We start from the raw sequence: 24820 nt of genomic DNA, 5'->3' as shown, positions 1-24820 counted from the left end.
CCCCAGGCCTTTCCCCCAACACTTCTCAGATAATAAAGTTCCAGAAGTCACTCGAGTAACAGAACACCTGGAAGTCATGGGCTCCTTCAGGCTTCAGGAAGCCATGTTTCCTGCTGTGTCTAATTCCGTCATAGGAAAGGTGGGTAAGGACTCAACCCCAGATGAGACACAGGAGCGCACATTGGTTAGGGCACAGGCTCTGGGTTGGGCAAACCCTGGTGGGATTGTCTGACCTTGGGAAAGCCACTTAATTCCTCAAAGCCTCTGAGCTTTGGATTGCATTTCCCTCCTCCACGCATCTGGTGAAGCCCTACTGCCCACTGTGATTGGATTTGAAGACAGGCTCTGGAGGGAGGTCACTAAGGTTAAAGGAGGTCACAAAGGTGGAAGCCTGATTCCATCAGACGGGTGTCCTTCTAAGCAGGGATCAGAGACGTCTCTCTCCAGGCCTGCACAGAGTCTAGGCCATGTGAGGACACAGCGAGAAGGTGACCGTCTGCAAGCCAGGAAGAGATCTCTCCCCAGAAAGGAATCCTGATGGCACACTGATCTTGGGCTTCTGGCCTCCAGAACAGTGAGAAAAGACATTTCTGTTGTTCAAGCCACCACATCGGTGGTATTCCGTGATGAGCCTGCTCTAACACGCTCACTTCCCTCATCTGAAACACAGGGATAAAACTAGCATTTGCATCATGAGGCTATTGTGAGGATCCAGCAGGAAATACACATGCCTCCTTGGGTTTTTCTATAACATCTTCAGCACCTGGAACAGTGCCTGGCATAGAGAGGATGTTCAATAAATATTTACTCAATGAATAAATACAGCCATCCACAAAGGAAGCTGTCAAACTAAATACACACGCATATTTCTGAGCTTTTCACTAACCTCTATTTCTTTGATCGTTGGTCACCATTCACCAGCAAGCATAAAGCGTTTAAGAAAGTGCAAGGACAGTCTCCCATTTTCAACTGGACCTGTCCCTTCATGTCCTATGTTCTGTGAGTTGGGAAAGGTCAGTCCGGCTGATAGCGGGGTGAGTCGGAACCTCTGGGAGGAGGAGGCACCGATCAGAGGGCTGCGGGAAGCCTCTGAGCACGGGTCCAGCCTGTGACCCTGAGGCCCTGGAGCAGAGGGGAGGAGAGCTCTTCCTCCAGTGGGGCAGAGGGGCTGGAGACCGGGGGACCGAAGCTGTGGGAGGCAACGTAGGGGAGCTTATAGGAGCCTCATGGGGCAACTTGGTCGGAGGTTAGAGGCCACAGCCGACCCACCTTCCTGGTGCTTGTGAGATGCAAATGTTGAGAAGAATAGGGCCTCTGTCCCCAGGCCATTTGTGGTAGAGCCTAGGCTCCCAGGAATCAGAGCTCCTTCAGCCTGGCCATGGTGAGAGTTGGTCCTGGGGCAGCCGCAGGTGCACAGATGTGCCCACCACCCCTGGGGGCCCAGGACGCTTCCCAGGGAGAGGCATCCGGGTGGCACTGACTCCTCCCTTATCCGCCCCCCTCCCCCGATTCTTTCCAGGACAAGCTCAGGGGAAGCAAGCGCCGGTGAGTACTCGGGCTCCTCTCTCCTCTGCCTCCTCTGTTGTCTCTACCTCGATGCCCCTTTCCTGGGCACAGCCCTACTTGCCCAGTGAGACCATCCTCCTACCTCCACCCCACTGTGAGCACGAGGGCTCCCTCACCACTGGCTTCACTGGGGCACCAGCTCATCCAGCTGTGTCCCCACCAGGCACTAGCTCTACCCCCAGACTGTTCTTCCTGCTGCCCTGGCCCCAGGCTATTGGCACACAACTCCAAGGGGCGCCACTCACATAGTCGCTGCTGTGAATGTCCTGGGAGCAGTGCAGTGTCTGGCCCCTTGGGCAGAGTTGACTAGAGTCTGGTTGCAGGTTGGAGCCACCCCCTCCACCCCCCAGACGTGTAGGTAAGTGACGGTGGCCTCCTTATTTTCAAAATGCCGACCTCACGGTCCCTGCTGCAGTGTTGGAAAGGCTCACCATGAGTGGCTCCTCCGAGTCAAATGAAGCAGCGAGGCCCACTGTAAAAAGGCAGATGGTTTATTATGGCAGGGAAAGAGAGTAAGTCATTGTGGGGTGGGGGGCGCTGGAAGGTGAGGCCAGTCTCATCAGTCCCCTGTCCAGATTCCCCAGCCTGGAACAAAGATGCCCCCAGCCCATCTCCTCGGCCCACCCCGGGGACCCGGAGACTCGAGGTAAGTGCAGCTGCTGAGCCTGGGGTGGAGGGAGGTGGGCCACAGTGGCTACCACTGGTCCTGCCCGTCTTCTGTCCCTTCTGGAAAGCCCAGGAGGAGGAGGAAGATGAGGAAAATAAATATGAGCTGCCCCCCTGTGAGGCTCTGCCCTTCAGTCTTGCCCCAGCCCACCTTCCTGACACCGAGGAGGAGGACTCTTTGTACTTGGGTAAGGGCTGGGGAGTTGAGGCAGGGAGTTGGGTGGTCAGGCAGGACAGAGGGTCCCCACGAGGAAAGAGGTTGCAGGCCTTGCCTTGTCTCCCTTTGTGCTGGGGCGGTAAGGAGAGGCCTCAGCTGGCAGCTGTGGAAGCTTCTGGGCTGGGCAGAGAGAGAGAAGGATGAAGGAAAGGCGGAGGGAGGAGGGAGAAATGCAGGAGGAAGAGTGGGAAGGGGAGAGGAGCCTGGAGGGGCACTGTAACCAAGGCAACCGTGGGAAAGCAGGAGGCCCGACAGGGGCCCTGGGGCCTCCTCCGAGATCCCTCACTTCTTAGAGCAAGGGTAGGGATGCCAGGAGAGCCCCGGCGGCTGCTGGCATCCCACCCCCAGGGCTCCTCCGCTAGGCCAGGTGGGGGCAGGAAAGCTGGCCGCCTCCAGTTGCCATGGAGACGGGGCTGGGGGAAGCCAGGGAGGGGGAGACGGGGATGGAGGAAATAGCGGCTAGGTGGGGGGCGGGAGGAAAATGGGAACCGACGCGGGAGAAACCCACCGACCCATGATGCCTGGGGCCTTTTCCAGATCACGCTGTGCCCCTGGGCCCTTCCAAGTCACCACCACCGCAGCCCCAGGCCACAACGGTGAACAGCACCCCCTGCCCAAGTCCCTCCTTCCCCACCTACCCTACCCAGCTACCATTTCCCAGGGAGTAAATCTAAGAGGCATCTCATTTGCAAGATTCCTCCATATTTGCATTCAAGAGGCCCCTGAAAAATTAGATGTGTCAGAAGCGGAGCCCAGTTAGCCCTTGCTGCTCCCACCTGCCCGACTGGCCCTCCCCCTCCCCTCCCCCCCACCCCTGCCTGTCAGCATCCCCCAGGACTCACCCTTCCTCTGGAGCTGGAGCTGGGAAGGCCTGGCAGGCTCGGCTACCCCTCCCCGCACCCTGGGGCCTGAGGACCCCTCCCTGCCTAGAGAGGGAAGAAATCCCCCACTCTGCCGCCATCGCTGCCAGCTCGAGAGCCCGCTGTGCTGAGAGAAGCTTATGGCCTCGGACGTTATCACTTTCATCATAGATTTTACTGGAATAAAAAGAAAAACAGGGAGAGACTCACAACAAAGGAAGAGCCACAGGACAGAGGCAAAGAGCCACCTCTGTACCTGAGTTCTTGTGCTGCGGTGGTTTCGAGGCTGCACAGACATACATAACCTGGCTGCACCCCACCCCGCCATCCTTGCCCTTCCCCTGCCTCAGTTCCCCTCCCCCCCCACCCCTAACCCTATTCTTCCTCCCCGCCCCTTGTGCCCACAGCTGAAGGCGGTCCTGAGCCTGCCGGAGACTAGGAAGCAGGGACAGCCCTTCCCCGTGGTAAAGCAAGGTAATGAGGATGTCCTGTGTCCTTCCGAGGCCCGCTCGGTGCTCACCCTGAGGTGAGGAATCCTGGCCCCCTCAGGGTAGACCTGAGCTCAGGCTACTTGGTTTCGGGCTTTGCCTGGTCACTGCACTCCCCCCTGGGGGGGGGGTCCTCATTTTTTTACCTGCTGATTCCCCATCCCCGCTAGGGCAGGCAGTTCAGGAGGAGACTGAGGGCTGGAGCCCAGAAATGCTTTGTGTGAGATCACAGAGCTTCAGAGTCCCAGACTCCCAGGTCCTGTTGTGCATCTGCTGTGGTCTCCGGGGCAGGCAAGGGGCACTCCGGGATGAGGAGATCTGAAGGGCAGCCTTCACTATGGAAACACATCTGAGTGTCAACCCCCATCCAAGGGACCCTTTGGCCCCAGTCTCCAGCCTTGTCATCATTGCTATCACTGTCCAGAGACTCTGCCTGTGCTAAGTGCCCTGAGGCCTGTGAACCCAGAACCCTGGGATGTCGGGATAGTGAGGGACCTCAGCCAATGTGTTTTTGTCTGGAAAGGGCCCAAGAGGGGCAGTCTCCTCCTGCCTCGGGTCAAACAGCTAATCTGAGGCAAGTTTGTGTTTACTGTGCCCAGTGGTTAGTAAGCGTTCATGAGCTTGGGGGTGGTTTTGACTTTTGGAACAGCCCAAAGTCGTTTGGAGCAAGCCTGGCAAATGGTTTGGGAGGTCAACCCCGGCAACACCCCCAGGGTTGTGAAGTGGGGCAATCAGAGCTCAGGGTGGCTTTCTCCTGGGGCTTCAACGCTGGCTCGGAGGATGCCCTCAGATGAGATCAGAGGACACTCCACTCTTCCAGCCTAAGTCTCACTGAATTCCTTTCTCCCTGTGCTTCTGACTGGTGGTTTCTCCTTTTCCTTCCAGAGCTGGCTACACCGGCCAGAGTGGTGAGTGGCCCCTCCGTCCCCCCCCCCACCACTTACCCTCTAGGGTTCTGGCTAGGAAGTTGGCAGAGTTAGGGTAGCAGGCCTGGGAGGGTCAGGAAATATCTCTGAAACCAAGGAAAAAGGCTCAGAGCAGAGTGGGCTCCCTGTTTGCCACGGGCCCCTGACAGGGTGTAAGCCAGCTATCTGCACTGACCAGCGCTACTGGGGAAGGCCTCGCCCAGATCTCCTCCTGGACGCCCATGTCCTAGCAGAGCTGGGGCCTACAAGCACCTCTGAAGGAGGAAGGTCCCCATGGATGCTCCTCCCCAGGCAAAGGAGCAACTTGAATCATTCCAGCTAGCTCTCAGAAAGAGGTCCACCTTGGGGGGGGGGGGGAGGTGCCCACAGCCCCCCCCCAAATGATGGATTCACCCTCTCTCCCACTTGCTGGTCAAACCCTTAGGTGCCAGGCCTTCCAAAGACATCTGATGAGAACCTCTACCTGGAGTGTGAGCCCAGTCCAGGTAAACATCTCCCTCTGTCCCAGCTCCCTCCTGCCCTGGGGCCCTCAGCTGCTCAAAACAGGACACATTCTGGCTCCATCTTCTTCCCTCGTCTTCCCTCACCATTCCACCAATACACATTTGCCTTCAGACACCCACAGGGACACCCAACCTTCAGTCTTTGGTCCAGGTTGCCCCCCACTCTGCCTAGTAGGGGAGACTTAAGCAAGGGCTGCATGGGGCTTCCCAGCTCTTATGGCAGGACAGCGCTCCCTCTGGTTGGAAGGACTCCCAGAGATCCCAGGCTGCTGAGAAGCAGCAGGCCCTGCGGGCATCTGCACCCCACCCTGGTCAGCGTGGATCTCCTGTCTGGTGCCCAGCCCAGCCCAGCCTGCCCTCCCTCTTTCAGTCCCGGCCTTGACTCAGACTCTGAGCTCCCAAGTCCTGATGCCCCCAGTCTCTCTGCCAAGGGTATCATTGGTGCCCAGGTGAGTGCCCACCAGGTGTGTGTGTGTGTGTGTATGTGTGTGTGTGTGTGTGTGCACAAGATGGCCAACTCAGGCTTCCCCATCTCTGACCCTGTGATCTCTGGATGCACTGGGCTCTTTCACTTAAAGGAGGTAAAACCTGAGCTCTCTTCCCCAACTTGCCCCCACAGGCCCACCGTAGCCCCCCAGGAAGCTCAGAATGTAAGAGGCTAGTAGCCAGGGGAGAAGTGACCTGTGGTGGGGGGAGGCTCAGGGAGGGACTTCATTGCCCGGGGGATGGGGCTATGGGCCCGAGTCTCTTCTGACCAGCCTTTCTGTGTCCCAGGGAGCAGTGAATGCCACCTCTAAAGGTGAGTACGGGCATCTTCTGCATGAACCTCAGGCAGTCCTGCCAGCCCACCCCAGCCACAGCCCTGCAGGCCACAAACTCTGCTCCCCACCCCCCTGCCCGCCCCTCATGCCCCACTTTGCTGTGGGAGTCCTTGCAGCTCTGACTTCAGCTGAGAGCAGGCCGGAGGGGATCCCACCGGGCAATTTCTAGGGTCTTCACCAAAGCAGGAAACTCCCAGCTTGTACCTCAAGATCACCCCTCATTTGGAGGTCACACATGGCCTAGCTGATAGGTCCTACCAGAGCCCAAGACCTGGGAGAGGAGGGGTGAAGCACCGAGTGTCCTGCTTTGGGCTTCAGGCCTCTGTGCACAGCCCTCTAACCTCCCGCACCTCTGCAGCTGGGCCCAAGGCTTTCTTTGCCTAATCCCCTCCCCGCCTCAACTCTGTAATCTGCTTCTTCCAGCAGGAAGGAGATCCTCTCTTTTCTCTAGAGCACCCACCTGGAGCACCTCGGCTGCTGAGGTGAGGAGGGGCTGGGAGAGGGCTGGGAGGAGGCCGACAGGGAGCCCTCTTGCTGGCGGCTGCCATTGCAAGGAACACATTGACTGTGTGTGTGCTGCACCGTGCTGGGCAGCGGGCGGGGACACACCTTTGTTCTGCTGTCGGAGACTCCGTCTGGGGAAGGCAGATGTGAACACAAATTACAGCAGCCCAGGATTCTCTGCCCCCCAGCCCCTCTCTGGTGCCCTGGCACGTCCCTGAATGGCTGCGTGTGTATGTACAGGACGGCAGCCTGCTGGGTCAGCCCTGGTACTCAGGAAACTGTGACCGCCATGCCGTTGAGAGTGCCCTGCTCCACTTCCGAAAGGTGGGCAACTGCAGCCCCCCTGGGCCTTTGAGGAAACCCATCTGCTCATGGATGGTGGTTGGCTGAGCAGCTGGGAATGGGAAGGCGGGGTGGGGGGGGTGCTGGCCATCTGTGGGCCAGGGCTGCAGGTTGACAGATGGGGTCTCCTGCACAGGACGGGGCCTACACTGTGCGCCCCAGCTCAGAGCCTCATGGCTCCCAGCCCCTCACCCTGGCGGTGCTTCTCCATGGCCGGGTCTTTAACATTCCCATCCAGCGGCTGGACGGTGGGAGCCACTATGCCCTGGGCCGGGAGGGCAGGAAGCACGAGAAGGTAGGTGCTAGAGGAGGACCGAGACTAGCAGGCGAGAGGGCAGAGCAGAGCCGTGTGCCAGGCCCAGCCGGGCGCATTTGCCTGGGGAGACTAGCAGGCGAGAGGGCAGAGCAGAGCCGTGTGCCGGGCCCAGCCGGGCGCATTTGCCCAGGGGAAAACTCACATTTTGCAGTTTTTCTGGACTGGGTGGACATGACAGAGGCCAGTGACTTGAATTCCTTCTCAGAGGTCTGCCTTCCTCTGGGGGAGGCACCCCCTCCCGCAGGGCTCAGTCTGCCCAGGGCCCCGGGGGGGGGGGTGGGGATTTATGCCTGCCTTGACCCCAGCTAGGAGGCGAGCAGGGCCCAGGTAGTCCAGACTCCTGTCGGTGCCAAGAACCTGACTTTGTGCCCGGCACTTGCTGATGTCCCCATCCTGGAGGACCCAGGCAGAGGCAGGGCGCCAGAGTTATTTCTACCTGGCCTGGCTAACAGCACGCCCGCAGGTGCAGTTGTGAGAAAGTTGTGCGAGCCCTGGAATGGGGCACAACGTGGCCATGGAACTTCATGGGGCAAATCTGAGGGAAAGGATTTAGAAGAATGTCAACAAGCCTCCTCCCCAGAGTTTCTTCAGGAAGTTTCTCCCAGCACGAGGCTCGGGGGACTCACCACTGTCCCGCGTCCTGTCTAGCTGTTCCCCTCCGTGGCGGCCATGGTCCAGCACTTCACGCAGCATCCCCTGCCCCTTGTGGACAGACACAGCCGCCGCCATCACCTCACCTGCCTGCTCTTCCCCACCAAGCCCTGATGCCCCCGCGCACCGTATGCACCCACCTCTGGTCCCATAGTTTGCTCTCTGCCCTGGCCACCTTGGGCTGTCTCCCTCTCACCTCTCCCAGGTCTCCACCCCCCTAGGCCCTCCTCTTCCCTTGCCCCAGTCCCTGCAGGCCTGGAGGAGAGGCTTCGGGGAAAGGTTGCCCAGAAGCAGAAAGAACCCTGAGACCCCACTGCATGTTCACCTGGGGCTCAGCACTGCCCCTCCCTGCTGCATCGCCAAGGCTGGGAAGCAGGGTTCAGGCAGGGCCCCCATTCCCAGGCCCCAGGCATGGCGGTGTCTGCCCTGTTTACTAAAGCCTCCCAAGCTGTTCTGGATAAAGGCCTCCTCCGGGAAGCTGAGCCTCAGGAGGCCTGCTGGGAGATGGGGGGGCAGTGGTGGGCACTGCTTGGACAAAAAGAGAATCTTTCACATTCTCTTGGGGGCTTAGCACAGGGCTGGCAGCTTTGGTCGCACTGTATATAGTCCGCTTTCAATAAATACTTGTTGACTGAATTCTTGAATCTGCTGAGCAAGGCAGAGGTGGCCTCCGTGAGGCCTCCATGAGGCCTCCATGATACTCCAAGATCTTTAAGTGTCCAAGGTACAGACTGGGTCTGGGAGTGATGGAGCAGTGGTGGCCAGGCCAGGGCAGGAAGGGCCAGCCCCATTTCTGTCCCTGAGTGGGTTTTTTGCCCTCAGACATTCGGTGGAGGCCAGCCTGGGGTGGCTGGTTTTTGTTTGACTTTGTTTGCGGCGGGGGGGGGGGGGGGGGTCAGAGTGGGGGAAGGGTGGGAAAGGCTTGGTGCTGTTTCTACCGCCCCACAAAATGTTAAGAACGGACTTAATTACTTGTCCCCCACCTACTTGCCGTATAGTGCTGTCCCAGGGAGGGATGAGCCTGATTTTGCTCATTTGGTGTTGTCTAGAGTAAGGGGGACAGGCGGACCCCAGGAAGCAACTGGGTATTGGACGCGCCACTCCTAAGATCAAAAGCTATGGAAGGCCCAAGGGTGGAGCTCAGAGAAGACAAGCGGCCAGGGAACAGAGATGCCCGCGGCGCGCGGCGGGGAAAGTCCAGCCGCGGGTCCGGGAGCCTGGGGGCGTCCGAGATAGACCGGCGGGCGCGCAGGGGCGGGGGCGTCCCCGAGCCCTGGCGCGGCGCCCGGAACACCCCGTGCCGGAAGCGCCATGTGACCGTGACTGCGCAGAAGCCGCGAGCGCCGCCAAACAAAGGGCGGTTCTGCGGCCGCCTGGCGCTCAGGCTGGCACGGAGGGGCCGGACCCCCTACCCCCAGCCGGGCCCCCGGCCCCGCCCCCCGACGGACCCCGGGCGCTGGCCGGCCGGGCGGCTGGGCATCGGATGGTGCGGAGGCCGGGGAGTTGGGCGAGGGGGGCCGCGGGCACCGTGCGTTGCAAGTGCGATGCGGGGCCAGGCTGGGCGATGGGGCGTTGGCCGTCGGGCCCGCGCGGCCGGCTCTGACCGAGCCTCCTCTCCTTAACTTCTGTAATAGAGGCGGAGATAGAGGTCCCTACGCAATTATCCAAGGGGAGGAGGCTTAAGTGAGGCGTGCTCTGGAAAGCAGTGAGGACAGTGCAGGGCCTGATGGGCCTGTCTCCCAGATAAGCACGCACGGGAATTCGGGTTAATGACTGTCACTTTCAGGGCCCACTGTACTTTCCGGCCAGGCCACCGGGAAGAGGAGCAGCATGGGGCCGGTGGTATAGGGCCAGGTGAGGGTGGGCGCAGCTGTGTGATCTGGAGGGGATTAGCAGCTGGGGGCTCTCGCAGAAGCAGGCGGATAGGAGACCCCAGGCCAGCCTCCCTCGGCTCTAGAGCCGGTCCTGGCTCCCTCTAGGCCCTACGTAGGAGTGGCCTGTCTCCTCTACACTTTCCCCAGCTGACGGAGGCGGGAACTTAGGGACTGGAGAAAGGTGGAGAGCCCAACCTTGTGTTGGCCTCAGGGTACAATCAGACTCTCCCATCTCCCACCAGATTTTCAGCTTTCACTTCTCGAGGAGCCCTCTACCCCAGGGCCCGCTTTTCCTAGCCCTGCATTTGCCTAGCCCCAGAGCCAGCTAGCCTGGGGGGGAGGGGTGGGGATAGCACAGGCCACAGCACAGAGCTCTTGGGTTGGTGGCCTAACACTCTCTGCTTGGTCACAGCTGGAGAACTAACTTTAAGGAACTAACCTCCGTCCTTCCCTCCCTGGGGAAAAAGAGAGGAGGAGCAGTCCAGGCAGTGGGAACAGCCTATGATAAGGGCCACTGAGGACCAAAAAGAGCTTGGTCTAGAGAGCCACTCAGTTTAGCTAGTACCTCCTCAGCTTACAGGTTGCCCTTAGATGTCCTCTGTTCCAGGAAGCCTTCCCAGATCCCCAAACCTGGGCTCAGGCACTTAGGACACCTTCTAGCAATTGCCTTTTCACTCCTAGAAAAGGACGAAGCTCCCACTGCCCATTGTTGTGTATTCAGGACCTGGAATACAGTAGGTGCCAAATATTTGTTGAAAGAGTCACTGAATAAAAAAAAGAAAGAAAGAAAGAAAAGGAAAAAAAAAGTCACTGAATAGGTCAGATCTACCCTGGATTCCTCTAAAGCTGTTAACATTCCTTGATCAGAGCTTCCTTTGTTAAGAGAAAAGCTCAATAGAACTTTCTGGGATGATAGGAACGTTCTATATCTGCATTGTGCAGTACAGTAGCCATGAGCACAAGAGGTTATTGAGCACTTGAGATGTGACTAGCGTGACGGAGGAACTGAATTTTTAACTATAATTGAGTTAATTTTAATTAATTTAAATTTAAATAGCCACATATGGTTCCTTACTATCCTATTGTTCCAAGTCTTTTGCATTCCCAAGTGCGAGAGGCAGTGGTAAAAGAGAAAACTAGAGAAGTTGGGAGGGAGGGCTAGGTCCTGAGAAGCCTGGGAAGCCTCCATAATGAGTGTGGGCAAAGGGGAGCCACTGAGGTTTGGAGCAGGGGAGGGTGCAGGAGGGATAGTATTTTAGGAGGGTCTCTTTAGCTGGGCCGAGCTGAATGGCTTGGAGAGGCGGCACAGGGACAGAGAACCATTAGGGGCTGCAGATATTTCTGTGGTTTAGGTGAGAGATGACATCCATTGATTTTTTTTTTTTTGCCATGCCAGTGTCCCACCAAACACCCCAGCCCCATTTCCTCTCACCTGAACAGGCCAGACTCTAGACAGTTCCAGGCAGGGTCACCAATTGGGGGATCAAGTCTGGGAGAAATGCCATTTGGTGAAGAGGTCCCTGTATTACCACGAGTGGTTCGCCTGTCTCCATTTGCCAGGAAGGGCCTGTAGGACGGGGAGCGGAGGAAGTAAGCAGCCGGGAAGTTGGGAAGTTCGTGAAAGTCCCTGGCAAGACCACACCTGCTGGGGCTCACAGTGTGCTGTCTGCAACTGTCCAGCAAGCTTTCAGCTTTGGCTTCTAAAGCAGCAGCTTGACCCTGGATAAAAATATGGGCTCTGGAGTCTGAAGGACCCACCTTTGAATCTGTCTCACTCACTGCCTATGTGTCCTAAAAGTCTGTCTCTTTACTTTTTTTTTTAATTCTTTATTTAAATTCAATTTAGTCAACATATAGTGTATTATTAGTTTCAGGGGTGGAATTTAGTGATTTATCAGTTGTGTTAGAACACCCAGTGCTCATTACATCAAGTGTCCTCCTTAATGCCTGTCACCCAGTTACCCCATCCCCCCACCCATCTTCCCTCCAGCAACCGTCTCTTTATTTTTAAAATGGGGCTAATAATACCTACTTCTTAGAGTTACTGTGAGAATGAGAAATGATTTATGGAACATATACTTAGCCTAATGTGGAGCCTGACATATAGTAGGGCCAAATGATAGGTAATACTATCATGATAATCCTGTGAATAGACCAAGCTTGGTTCTGGTCCCACCTGCATGCTCCCTTTTCAGGGGCTCTTTCTGACTCTGGCTTCCCCAACACACCCCCTACACACACACACGCACACGCACGCACGCGTACTTGACCAACCTTTAGGAATTGTAGGTACTGTATTATTGTTTTGTCTGCCCACCTGGCTTTCCCATCCCCCTCCTCCTGTGACGTCATCCACTCCCCCTTACCGTAGGACCAGGTATGTGACCCAGGTCTGACTAGGGCCCAAACAGCCCCAATCAAAGCCTTCTCTGAGATGGATATATTGATGTTGAGAGAGAGAGAGAAGCCATCTCTCCAAGCTTGAATTTGGGCTGCAAATGGCCACCTTCTCCGCCACAGGGACAGATCCCACCTGCAAAAGTCAGGCAAAGTCAAGGAGCCAGAATCTTGGGAGACCCTGGGTCCTGCCCCAAGGTCGCAGCTTTTGCTGTAGTGCCCCTCCCAGCTATGTGAGCTAGAAATTTCCTTTTTGGTTTAAGCTAGTGGGAGTATGGCTTCCAATATTTGTCAAGAAGACCCCTGCCTGCCACAGGCACTCGAGTGCTTGAAGTTTGGGGGCATCGGGGATTTTTCCGAAGCTCAGAGCTGTTAGTGGTAGAACCAGAGTTCAGACTTGTCTGACTGGCTCTAGATCTGCCATGAACTCTACCACACACCCCACACATCACTCACAAGTGTTTACTGAGGGCATATTATGTGTCAAGCACCAAACTAGCACCTTGTCCCCCTCCGCACCTCCTGGAGGACTCCTCCCCCCACCTTCGCTCCCAATCTCTAAGGACTCGCAATTCAGAGGATGGGGAAAAAACAGCCCTCTCCACCAGGATGGGGGAACACACTACACTCTCTTTCCAGAATCAATACTCCCAGAATCCTCCTTCTGTGCCAAGGGTATGAGAGGAGCCAGCCAGTACTTACCTACCTAGCTACCTAGCTACCTACCTACCTACTGCAGTCTGCTTGGCATGGAGTTAAGTCCTAGCCCTGGCCCAGAGCCCCGAGGCAGAGTTTCTGCCTGTGCCGTACTCTGAGCGACAGCTTCCTGCTTCCTGTACGGCTGCTCTGACCATTTATGGGGATACTGAGGTGGTTTTACAAGTGTTTTTGATCTCCATTGACCCAGATGTCCCCTTTGCTTACTTTGCAAATCTGGCTGAGGAGAGAGGGGGGTGTTGAGAACAGAAGGACTTAAGAACAGTGGTTTCCAAATCCAGTCCTCAGAACACCCATGGACCGTGAGGGTGATATCACCAGTTTGTGATAAAAAAGGAGAAAAATACAACCCGAAGAGTGAGCTCTTCCTGAAGCAAAATTATTCCATTTAAAGGACCACCTTCTAAAGGGAAATCAAGTTCTTGCTGCTTTCTTGGTATCAAATTATACTTTCTTTTAGGTCACTTTATTTTGCTGGGCCTTATCTTTAAAATAGAATAGGAGGGGCAGGGAGCTCGGCTTAGGTAACCTCCAAGGGCCTTTCCGACCTTGATATCCCAAGATCTTCGGGGCCTGGGGTTCATTGCATACTGCCTGGGACCGTGTCTCTCATAGCCTGGACTGCCTCCCCCTATGCTCTCTACTTCTCCCCCCATCCCCTCCAGCCCTCTCTGCTCAGCCCCACAAAGTTTGCCCTCTGGGCCAAGCTGGTCTTCTGTGCTCCTCTCAGAGAAGCGCCCCCTTTGCAGTGCACTTTGGGTTAATTGAAAACCCAGGAGATACAGCTTATAAAAGGCAAATGTAGGTTTGAAGTAGCCTCATGTTTGTCCTGATATAATGAGTGGATCAGCCCAGCCTCCATAAAAGCCTGGAAGGTAGGGTGGAGGGTCAGAGACTAGGAGCAAAAACCCAAGAACAAACACCAAGGCAGGGTCTGCATGGGGGGAGAACATTGAAAGAGAAAGTTCTAGCAAAATAATGCTATCATGGACTCCTACAGCACCTGAGCCATCTTGTCCCGTCTCCCCATGTTACGGGTGAGGAAATGAAAGCCCAAGGAAGGGGGAGGAGTCTATGATTGGGAGGGGGTGTGTGCATTTTTTCTCTGGCACCACCTCGGCTGGGGGTAAGACCTGGAGATGGAGAGGAAGTGAGGGAGACTTGGAAACTGAGTCCAGGAGAGGCCAGAAGCACTAGGTTAGGGATGACCTGGGCTCCCATGAGCCCTTGTGTCCCTGCCCCCACCCCCCACCCCCACCCCCCGAGCCTGCCCTTTCTGCTCTGGCCCTCCAGCTCTCCTTTCCTTTGCCTGGCGCCCTCAGCTCAGCTCTCAGACATCACAGACAGCAGCCCCGACGGGCTTGGAGCAGGAGAGGGCTGGCAAGAGAGAGGGCTGGTTGGAGAGTGAGGAGGGCTGATGGGTGCCCTCCAGAGGGCCCGGAAACTCCACACGCCCCTTTGAGAAGCTCCAGGAAGAGGGGAGATGAAAGGGAGCTGGCATTCGCTTACGTTTCGAACAGACTCCTCTCCCCGACACACACGCACTTGTGTACCCCAAAAGGATCCAGGGACAGAGGAGGTGCCAGGCGGTTCTCCCGGATGCTATGAATCCCAAACACTGGGGAGAACAACAGAACAGGAATCCCTCCCCGAACCGCCTGTCGCATTCAACCCTGAGGTGAGTAAGTGTGAGATAAAGGCCACATTGGAGGTCTCCGTGATACACGTCCTGCCCATATGTGTAGCACCTGCTGCTGTTGGTAGAGGGCCATTTTTAAAGTGGTGATGTCAGGAGCCAGAGAGGAACCAGCTCCAGAGTCCCTGAATCTACCTGGGAGACGCCACCAACTTTAGGAAGGCTTCCAGCAAGGAGACCTTGGCCAGGCCGGGTGACCTCCCAAGGCCCTCAGCTGTGCCTGTCCTTGAGCACACAGGCCATCTGCTGCCCAGGACGCTGGGAGCTGGGGCAGCTGGCCGGCCTGGGAATGGAGAGCCCGGGGAGCCCCAGGCCTGCTTGCTCCTCCTGCCCATCCTCTCCCTGAGAGCCAGAAGCAAGGCCAGGAGGCTCCAGGGAGCCTCCTGCCTAATTCCCAGGGCCCAGCAGCCAGCTCCGCAGCTGATGCAAGGCCAGAGTGGGTGAGCTCAGCCAGTCTCCGGTGCGGAGAGCTTCTTGTACCCCTCCGCACTCTAGAAAACATACCCATTCATTCCCATCTGCCTTGGCCCTCCTAGGTCTCTAGCTCCATTCCTTCTGGAAGCAGAGCAGGGCCCCCTAAGGGAAGTCTCTGGGAGCTGGGGTAGGGCTGGGCGTTTCTGAGTTAACCCAGCTGCCCCACACCCGCAGCCTGTGAACAGAGCAGGGACCTGTTCAGGGAGGGCCTGGGCACCCAGTGGCTCTCAGGCTCTGTCCAGGCCGGCCCGATTCCTCTTCACTGGGAGGTCAGACCCTCTTATCCCGTTCGAGGGTAGACTTAACTCTACCTGCTCTCCCTCTTGTCTTTCAACGCCCAGGCCATAGGTAGGGATGCCAAGGCCCTACCACCCTCCTGAGGCACCGTCAGCTCAAGATGAGGATTCATTCAGCATCCACTGACCAAGAGCTCCATGATAATGACGGGAGGTGTAATAACATAACATGGATGATGTGTGCCACATCTGATGTCCTCCAAGGGACGATGCCACGATGTAGGGCAGCCCCAGGTGAAGCAGCGAAGGCCCGGAGAGGTGAAGTGGCAGAACCAGGAGTCAGGCCCATGGGGTCTTCCCGCATCCTCGATCTGCCTTTGGCCCGTTCATCAGGCATGCGCCCAAGCAGGAAACAGCCCTCCGCAAGCACACATGCTTGCCACCGGGACCCTGTTGACACAGAGGAACTTTTCTCAAGGGCACTGGGGGCCAGGTGGAGGAGGCTGGCAGAACCAGTTGTGGAGCTGGGGTAGAGCTACACTGGGAGCCAAGCCTGACTGGGAAGGCCTGGAGACATTCTGGGAGCACAGAGATGGGAGGAAGGGTACTCGGAGCCCAGAAGTGGCAGCCCCTGAGTGTCACTTGCTCCCTCAGACAAAGGGTCACAACAACCTCAGGCTGCCACCAGCGGGGTTGGGGTCGCTGCCCGGGGACGGAAGCAGACTTCAGGACTGGGCCCTGCAGTTCTGGCTCAGGACCAGCGATCGTGGCCACGGCTGGCCTCCCTTTCTATGCCAGGGCCTGAAGGAGGGCTTCCTCGTTGACTGCCTCATTCCATTTGGGCTTGCCCTTTGCCCTCGGCTGTATCTGAGCCTCTCCGGGTGGCCACATGCACCTCTTCATGACCTTTGCCCACCCTCCCAGCGCTGCTTGTTGCTGATGCAACTTGTGGGCCTGGTGAGCTCAGGCCGGCCCGGTTCGCAGGTAGGTGAGCACACAGTGCCCTGCGCTGGAGGGTACAGCCTGTGCCAGCGACACCCGCCCTCCCTGACTCAGGCTCATGGGCCTGGGGCGGAAAGTGTTGTGCAGAGGAAGGCAGAAGAGGAAGGCAGGTGTGTCCTTCTCATTAGAGGGACTCCGAGACGACACCCCGGCTCCGGGGGCCACGCCAGGCCCGGCCAGCAGGGCACTGCTGAGCCCTGGTGCACCCTCCAGTTCCATCTTACATGTTAAGGCTCACTTCAGGAAAGCATGTCTCTCTGAAGGCTATAATGTGCCTAGAGTGATTCGGTCTACGCTCCTAGCCCTTCACCGACCCCACGTGGTCAGAGAAGGAGCATCTAAGGGAGAATACCCAGTGCAAAGCCAGCTCCCAGCTCTGTCCCGACCTCGAACCAATTCCTAGAACCACTCTTAAGTTGGAATTATACTTAATTTGTATTAGATACTCTAATCACATGGTATTAAATTAAAAAAGCATAAAAGAGTCTAACACAGAGAAAGACTGTCCCTCCCATACCTTTCGCTCAGCTGCCCGTTTTTCACCCCCCGAGAAAAGCAGTGTTACCAGTTTCTTGTGTTATCTTTCCAGAGACAGGCTAGATTAGCCATGGGATTTTTGATTATTAGAGCTTGCACAACAAGGTCACATCTTGCTTCGATTTTCTGCTTGGGATGAGGAAGGGTAAACTCCCCTGCTTTGAACACTCCCTGAGAATGGACAGGAAGTGACCAGACATTAGCTTCCCACAGCAGGCCCACGTTCCGGTTCTCTCCCCTTCACTACCCTCCACCTGTTACTTTGCCAGATGCCCAAGGCAAGAGCGAAGGACAGATGGCATTGGCCTCATTCCTTAGACAGGGAAGCTGAGGAGCCAGGATGTTAAGGAGCCGCAAAGCCTCACACTTCAAGCTGAGGCACCCTGATTTCCCCATACCATCACTCTACTTCCCTGATATCTTCCCCTCGCCTTCTAAACGACCTTGAGTTCTTCATTCTGTTTGCCACAACTCGACTATGGACATTGCAAGGGCAGGGTCAAGGACTCTTCTTCTGTCACCCCCTCCGAGCTAGACTCTGAGCTGGGCCCTGTGCAGCCCCCAGCAGTGGGAAACAACGTTGGCGAGGACCAGTGAGAGAAGCAGAGGGTGTGCTGTTTCTTCCAGGGGCATCCCAAGGCCCTGAAGTTTGCTACCTGGACACATGAACATGGCTGACCACCAAGCTCACGGACCCACAGGCCTGTGCCTTATGAGTTCTTTTCTTGTGTAGTTGGCTCAGTTAATGACCCTAGTCAGGAGGCCAGGGCCGTGGGTTGGATCCTCAGGGGTGGAATCATCCTGTGGTGAAACACTCTGTGCCTTGTCCATCGACTATATAGAGTGTTGCAAATTACAACTGGGTGACAAAAAGAGGTTTTTCCCCTCCGTGAAATGCAAAGCGCAGAGTCATCTAGCTGAAGGGGTTGACCTCCTTTGTGATCCCCACCTCCTCCCAATTCCTGCCCACCCCCACCTCTGTGATCCTTGGGGTTTCTCTGGGGTGAGCCCTGATGCACCCTCCAGTTCCATCTTACATGTTAAGGCTCACTTCAGGAAAGCATGTCTCTCGGGCGCCCGGGTGGCTCAGTTGGTTAAGCGACTGCCTTCAGCTCAGGTCATGATCCTGGAGTCCCGGGATCGAGTCCCGCATCGGGCTCCCTGTTCAGTGGGGAGTCCGCCTCTCCCTCTGACCCTCCCCCCTCTCATGTGCTCTCTCTCTCTCTCAAATAAATAAATAAAATCTTAAAAAAAAAAAAAAGGAAAGCATGTCTCTCTGAAGGTTATAATGTGCCCAGAGTGATTAGGCTCTGAGAAAACAGTGTGATAACAAGGGACAGTGGCTTCCAAAAAGTATGAGCTGTACCTGTTCAGTGAAGCAGCGGGAACAAGAGGAAGATTTTATTTATTTCAGAGAACAGAACAGAACCTGCCTTGGCTGTTGTGTGAATTCAGGCTCTGCGGTGGGAGTGAGGATGCTGGTGGGTGAGGGGCCCCAGGGAGGAGGGGCTGGAAGGGAGGCCTGTGACCGTGACCAGAGCGGGTGCTGACTTGAGAGGATCAGAGGCCGTGCTGCTAGAGGGACAAAACAGGAGGCAGTCGGGGGCTAGAATCAGAGAGCAGGACACCCGAGTATGGAGAAGGGCGAGGGAATGGCAAATCTAAGGTGTGCCAGGTCAGGGGTCACAGAGAAGGAAGCTGGAGGCTCCACCAGATGCCAGAAAATCCGTGTACTCACCAAAGAAGCTCCTCTGCCTGTTTCCTCATTTTGCTCAAGGTGTCACCATTCACCTGCTCTGGGCCCAGGACCTCACCTAACCCTCACCAGGCTCCCCAGAGACCAAAGCTCTGTTGTGGGATCTCAGGCCCCACCTGCTTTCCAAGGATTCCAAATGTGGCCTCCTCCCAAGCCCTGCTCCCCACCCCCACCCAGCCCCCACCACTGCCTTGTTCCCCCTGGATTTCCATCACAGGTGGCTGTGTGAGGTCAGGAGAAACCTAATTTGGAGTGCGAGATGATTATTGCATTCAGTTGGATGGATTTGGTTTGTTGAACCATTGACCATTGAAAATGGTGGCCTTTCTTTAATATAGCCGTAATGCCATTCCTCCAGATAAAGCAGTAATAGAATCACCCACATGGAGCCTGAACTTAGCCCGTCAATAATACTAGCAACAACAACACAAGGGTTCATGGTTAGTGAACACAGTCTCACCTGGCCTCTGGGCCTCCACTCCTTTCTGCTTCCCCTTTATTTCACCAGCCCCTCCTTCTCCACATATTTTTCTGGTTCCTCTTCATCTTCCTGACGTCTAACATTGGAGGGCCCCAGGACTCAGTCACTCTTTTTTCTCTGTCCTTGCTCACACAAGATGACCTCATTCAGGGTCATGAAATGAGATCCGTCTCTCTATGCTGAGAGCAACTATGTTTATATCTCCATTTAAACTATGTTTATATATCTGGAGATATAATTTACCATCTTAGCCATTTTTAAGTACATGATTGAGTAATATTACTGTCCCCTGAACTCCAGGCTTGAGTACCCAACTGTCTACTCAACGCCTTGACCTGGACATCTAATAGACATGGCCACACTATCCAAAATCAAACCTTTTCTGTGCCCCCCAACCTGCTCCTTCCACAACCTTCCTGTAGTGGAAACTCTGGCCCATTGGTTTTCTTTTTTGTAATGCAAGTGCCTGACTTAAGCTCAGACGGCCAAGGTCGCACTTCCAAGAGGCATCCACCTCACATTACCAGCTACAGGACTAGACCAAGAGCCAGGCGGCTCCCTGGACTGAGGCTCCTTTGTTTTACAGATTTTGGTCGATTTTGATAACTGATCATTTGGATCCCTTGCCTTTTCTCTTCCCATGCTTTAAATTCCCCCTCTTGGGGCGCCTGGGTGGCTCAATCGTTAGGCGTCTACCTTCGGCTCAGGTCATGATCTCAGGGTCCTGGGATCGAGCCCCGCATCGGGCTCCCTGCTCCGTGGGAAGCCTGCTTCTCCCTCTCCCAATCTCCCTGCTTGTGTTCCCTCTCTCACTGTCTCTCTCTGTCAAATAAATAAAATCTTAAAAAAAAATAAATTCCCCTTCTTATGTTTTAAATTCACCAACACAGTGTGAGTCTGTGAAACCCGAGACCTCTACCTTTCACCCCAGGCCTCCATGTGCATTTTCTCTCTCTCTTTCTCTCCTTCTCCCTGTGACCTCACTCTGTGGCCCCAAATATGCTATGTAATTTCCAGGTCCTGTAAGTAATAAACCTTTGCTTTTTAAAAAAAGTTTCCCTGATGGTTATTGCTGAAGGGTGTGTTGCAATCATTATAAGAACCACAGGGCCAGTCCCACTAGGGCATTGGTTATTGATAGGCTGAAGCAGGTACGCGATACTTCCCCATCTCAGTAAATAGCCACGTGGCACCTTCATCCCTCCAGTGCTCAGACCACAATTTGTTCAAGGACTCTTCCTTGATGTGTTTTATTCGCACTTCACAGTCAGTGTGTCAGCAAGTCCCATTGGCTCTGCCTTCAAGATCCATCCACCACTGCCCCTTTTGGCACTACTCTTAGCCACCGAAGTCTTGACCATGGCCTACCACCGAAGTCTTGACCATGGCCTACCAGGCTCAGCAACTTCTGGCCCGCTGCCACCTCCCTGCCCTCCTCTTCTGCCCCTCCCCCTCCTTGGCTCCTGCCATACCGGCCTTCTTCCTGGCTGCTCCTCAGACCCACAGCCCACTCCTGCACGGAGGCCTTGGCACTGCTGGCCTTTGGCATTGGCATTCTCTCCCCCAGGCACTCACAGAGCTGGCTCTCTCATTCCTTCTGATCTCTGCTTCGATGTCACCTCCTCAGTGAAACCTCCCTGAAATACCCTATTTAAGACAGCAAGCCCTCCCGCACTGCAGCCTCCAGACCCCTCTTTACCCTCTCTTCGTAGCACGTAAGCACTGCCTGGGCTGTCATATATGTGTTTGTGTAGGTGTGTGCACATATAAACATTCAGATATCACATCTTTCTTGGATGTTTATTATCTGCCTCTCCCCTCAAGAAACTCCGTGAGGGTGGAGACTTGGTGTGAATTGTGCCCGGCTAGACTGCAACATCCAGAACCGTTCCTGGTGCATAGTTCCCTAGTTATAAAAGTTGTTGAATGAATCATCAGGCTTACAGAGGCTGAATTAGTTCCCCAAGGCCACATAACTAGCATATGTAGAAACTCAGAGGGTTAACTAACTTGCCCAGGGTCACAGAGTGAGGTGCAAAGCTGGGATTCAAGCCCAGGTCGGAATTAACTACTGTGTTTTCCACTTCCCTAACCTCTCCCAACACCAACCATCTGGGTCCACCCAGCTTCGCCTTTCTGAACAGTAGCCTGCCCATCAGCCTCTTCCACACTGCAATCCATGCTCTAGAGAACATAATAGTTTATGTTCTTTGTATAAGTACAGCATAGCACACGCTTAACCTAGAAAATAGGAAAATATTTTTTAAAAGTAGGAAGAAAAAAAAATTACCAGTTTCCCAGAACCCAGAGGCCACCACGATTCTATACTGCTCTTTCATTCCAGTCTTTTCTGTGACATTTGTGCGTGATAGGGATCATCATGACTCCATCATTTACTTGGGCCACAAATCCTTGGTTCTAATCCCAACAAAGGAGAAGCAAAGGCATATTATGGGCATAGAAAGATGAGCAGGCTTTGGCTAGAGGACACAAGGACAAGGGGTCTCCCCCGGCGGGGGCAGATGACAGGAATGGACAAGAAGGTTCTGAGGGAGGGGAGGCGGGGGACGATGGGAATGGCTGTCTCAACAGGAAGACCGGGGAAAGTGAGAGACACGGTCAAGTGGGAGGAAGGCACGGGGCGCTGAGAACAGTAGCTGAGGCTGCGGAATTTGAACTCCACAAAGGAAGCCTCCAAAGATTCCTGCGTGGGAAGTGGAGATAGGAGAGGTAGGGAGACATGGTGAGATGAACGGTTCTTATCAGAGATAATTCCCACGGAGGCAACTGAACTGGATGTGAAGGTCATAAGAAGGGGAGGAGTCAGAGATCACTCCCAAGGTGAGCGGCCGAGTGACTGGGTGAAGAGTGGCGGCTTTATCAAGACTCCAGAAAGAGGGAAGGGGGCCTGGTGGACTCAGTTCTGGTTGTCCGGAAAGGGCGGGAGCAGTTCTTCAAGCTGCAATGGCATAAACACAGACGTTCCCCTGAGAAGAGGAGATGGGTGAGGGGAACAAAGTGTAGAGAAGTCGGCACTAGGATGTTCTCCAGCCAAGACCCTGTGAAGACACTGCCTGGTGGACTGAATCTGCCCCACTTGCCTGGTCTGAAGGGCCCACCCAGCCCAGGCCTACCAGCCTCCTTCTGCCTTCCCTCTGCCTCTGCTCAGGAAGGCCCTCCACCGCCAGTGCACCAGCGTCTTCTCCACTTCGCTTGCCTCCATGTGCTGGGTTGTAGGCCTCCCTGGCGGGCTCCTGTGTCTCGCTCCCCACGCACACCCTCAGCTCCCAGGCCTCCTTGCTATGTGTGCCTAGAGCTCCACAAATGCCCCTTGACTTGACTTCCCTTTCTCTTCTCTCCCCATCCAATCCCTGGCTCTGTCAGCTTCACTGCCCACCGAGGGCCAGGGGTTGAGCTGGACTCTAAGAGCTGCAGGTAACCTGGGGTCTTTGTGTCCACCATTGCTCATTGGAGCCAACTTAGCCCTGTCAGGCTGCTTTTTTAGTACAGATTCCTCCAACAACTCCCCAGACCCACTTTATTTTTTTTTAAAGATTTTATTTATTTATTTGAGAGAGAGAGAGAGCACATGAGAGGGGAGAGGGTCAGAGGGAGAAGCAGACTCCCCGCTGAGCAGGGAGCCCCATGCGGGACTCGATCCCGGGACTCCAGGATCATGACCTGAGCCGAAGGCAGTCGCCTAACCAACTGAGCCACCCAGGCGCCCTCCCCAGACCCACTTTAATGTGCCTGTGAATCCCCCAGGGTCCCAGTTCAGATGCAGACGCTGGTTCAGTGGCCTGGGGTGAGCCCAAGAACCTGTGTTTCTAACAATTCCCAGGCGCTACTGATGGACTAGACTTGTTGTAACGAAGACCTGGGTGACTTTAGGGAGTCACTTTAATCCCTCTGGCCCCAGTGTTCTCATCTGCCAAATAGGACTCTGACCACTTCACTGGGTTCCCATAGGGTCAAATGAGTTAGTGTTTGTGAAAATAAAATAAAACCAAAGTCACTGAACAAATGTCAGTTGTCCGCCTCTGTCTCAGGGGTTGCTGCCAGGATGAATGTGATAAAATACACAAAAGACCTTAGCAGGTGTGCGACAGATGCTAGTTGCCCCCCTCCAGAGGCTGCAAGGTTGTATCATGATGGTCTTCTCCCAGGTAGAGATACGTTCCTCAAAGTCAAGGCAATGAAGGAGGCTGGGCCGGGCTGAGGTGGGAGTGTAGAAAAGAGGGATCGTGTTAAGGTTACACAGTTCCGTGAGGCCTGGCCATACAACACGGCTAAGACACAGAGCATAGGCCTGGGCTTTCCAAGGGGAGCCCACCGCCGCCCCAAAGCAGAGCTCTGTCCCTAGCAGCCAGTCACAGTGCCCATGCTCTGTCTTATGAGCCCAAACTAGCTCAGCTCCCAGGTCTGTTCTGGCTCATGACGTCCATACCTGTCTGACTCCTCTGGGCCTGGGAATCTGGCCCTGACCTTGACCACATCTCCTCATCTCACCCACCGCCCCATCGCTCCCATTCCACTCCACTCCACTCTTGCCATTAGTGACAGGTTTCCATGCTGATGCCAGCCTATTCCAGGCGGGGTCCCCTTCCGCCTGATCTGCCTGACAGGTCAGACACCCACGGTAATCTCACAGCCGTTTACAATGGGATGAGTGTGAAAGCCATTACCAGCAGCAGGAGACTGTGCGTGGTGACTAACTGGGTCGCTGTGCCAAGGGAGAGGTAGGAGTTGAAAATCATTCCAGGTTTCAGGTCTGGGCGGTGGAAGGATGAGGTCATTTTGGAGCATTGAGCTTTAGGGCCCGTGTTGGTCAGGCAGCAGAGTGGAACTTTCTCTGGGGCAGGTGGGAGCGTGGGACTGGAGTTACCAGAGAAGTCAGGCAGAAGTGAGGGCTTGGAGACACCCCCACAGATGCCATTGTTGAATCTGCGTAAAGACAAAAGAGAAGACTCAGGATCAGACATTGGAGAACATTGCTGTCCACCCATAAAGCCGAAATCAATTCTTGGGACAGGGTGGTTCTGACTGGGCCTTTCAAGCAGACTGGGGTCTCTCTCGGGTCCCAAATGGCTTCCCTCCGGGTGCTATTGTGGAGGTGGGTCCTGGGCGGCTAGCAGAAGGACAATCAGGCTCGGGTCTCACTTTTACAACAGGTCTCCGACTTAGACTCTTGATGTTACTTCCAAATAGGATTATACTTACACTCACAGAGAGGCCCTGAGAGAAATGAAAAGAAGACACAGTGTGGCTTAGTGACTGGCCGTCCAGCCTGTGATGCAAAATGGACTCCTGTTTCTTTAAAATTCTGTGAAGAAAGTACAATTATATTTTATCTTTTATGTTAAAGTGTGAATTATAGGTGAACATTTAAACTAGACCCAATGTTGTAATCCTAGCTTGGTATTCTTCATTGTTTCAGAAAGGAGCCCCCCAGATTGGAACGGGGCAGGACAGTCTTTGCTTCTGCTTCTAACCCAAATTGCCAAGAAGTCCAGCTCCCGAGGTCTTCAGGGAGTTCGTGGTCCAGCCTGAGTTCCTAGCTGCCCTTCTCAGCTACCTCAGAAGTCAGTCTGTCCTGGAGTCTGGATTCACTTGGACTCAAAATATTGTTTCAACTACATTTTCCAGCTCAAGCTTAAATTAATCTTTACCAAAAAAAAAAAAAAATCTCTGTTACTCAGAAAAAGCTTTTTTTTTTTTTTTTTTTTAATTTCTAACTCTGTGCTTGTGTTCTGTCCTTCAACACTTTCATACATCTGCTCCTCAGTAAGG

The 24820-nt window shown here is 55.1% G+C and overlaps 1 protein-coding gene across 1 annotated transcript; it reads left to right on the top strand.

Moving 5' to 3' along the window:
- The first annotated feature begins 2062 nt into the window (after nt 1-2062).
- On the top strand, nt 2063-7974 carry SH2D6 (SH2 domain containing 6). Its single transcript, XM_088026623.1, has 12 exons — nt 2063-2420; nt 2987-3045; nt 3717-3783; nt 4683-4705; nt 5148-5208; nt 5597-5675; nt 5846-5876; nt 6001-6025; nt 6474-6529; nt 6792-6875; nt 7030-7188; nt 7858-7974. Exons 1-12 carry the CDS (start codon nt 2063-2065, stop codon nt 7972-7974), a joined length of 1119 nt encoding a protein of 372 aa, XP_087882749.1.
- Nucleotides 7975-24820: the final 16846 nt, after the last annotated feature.

The sequence above is a fragment of the Eumetopias jubatus genome, unplaced genomic scaffold, assembly GCF_037043125.1.
Source record: "Eumetopias jubatus isolate StellerSeaLion01/CBP00866 unplaced genomic scaffold, mEumJub1_p1.0 scaffold_9, whole genome shotgun sequence".
Classification (NCBI taxonomy): domain Eukaryota; kingdom Metazoa; phylum Chordata; class Mammalia; order Carnivora; family Otariidae; genus Eumetopias; species Eumetopias jubatus.
Note: the sequence above shows the minus strand (reverse complement) of the source record. Positions and strands in the feature narration are given on the sequence as shown.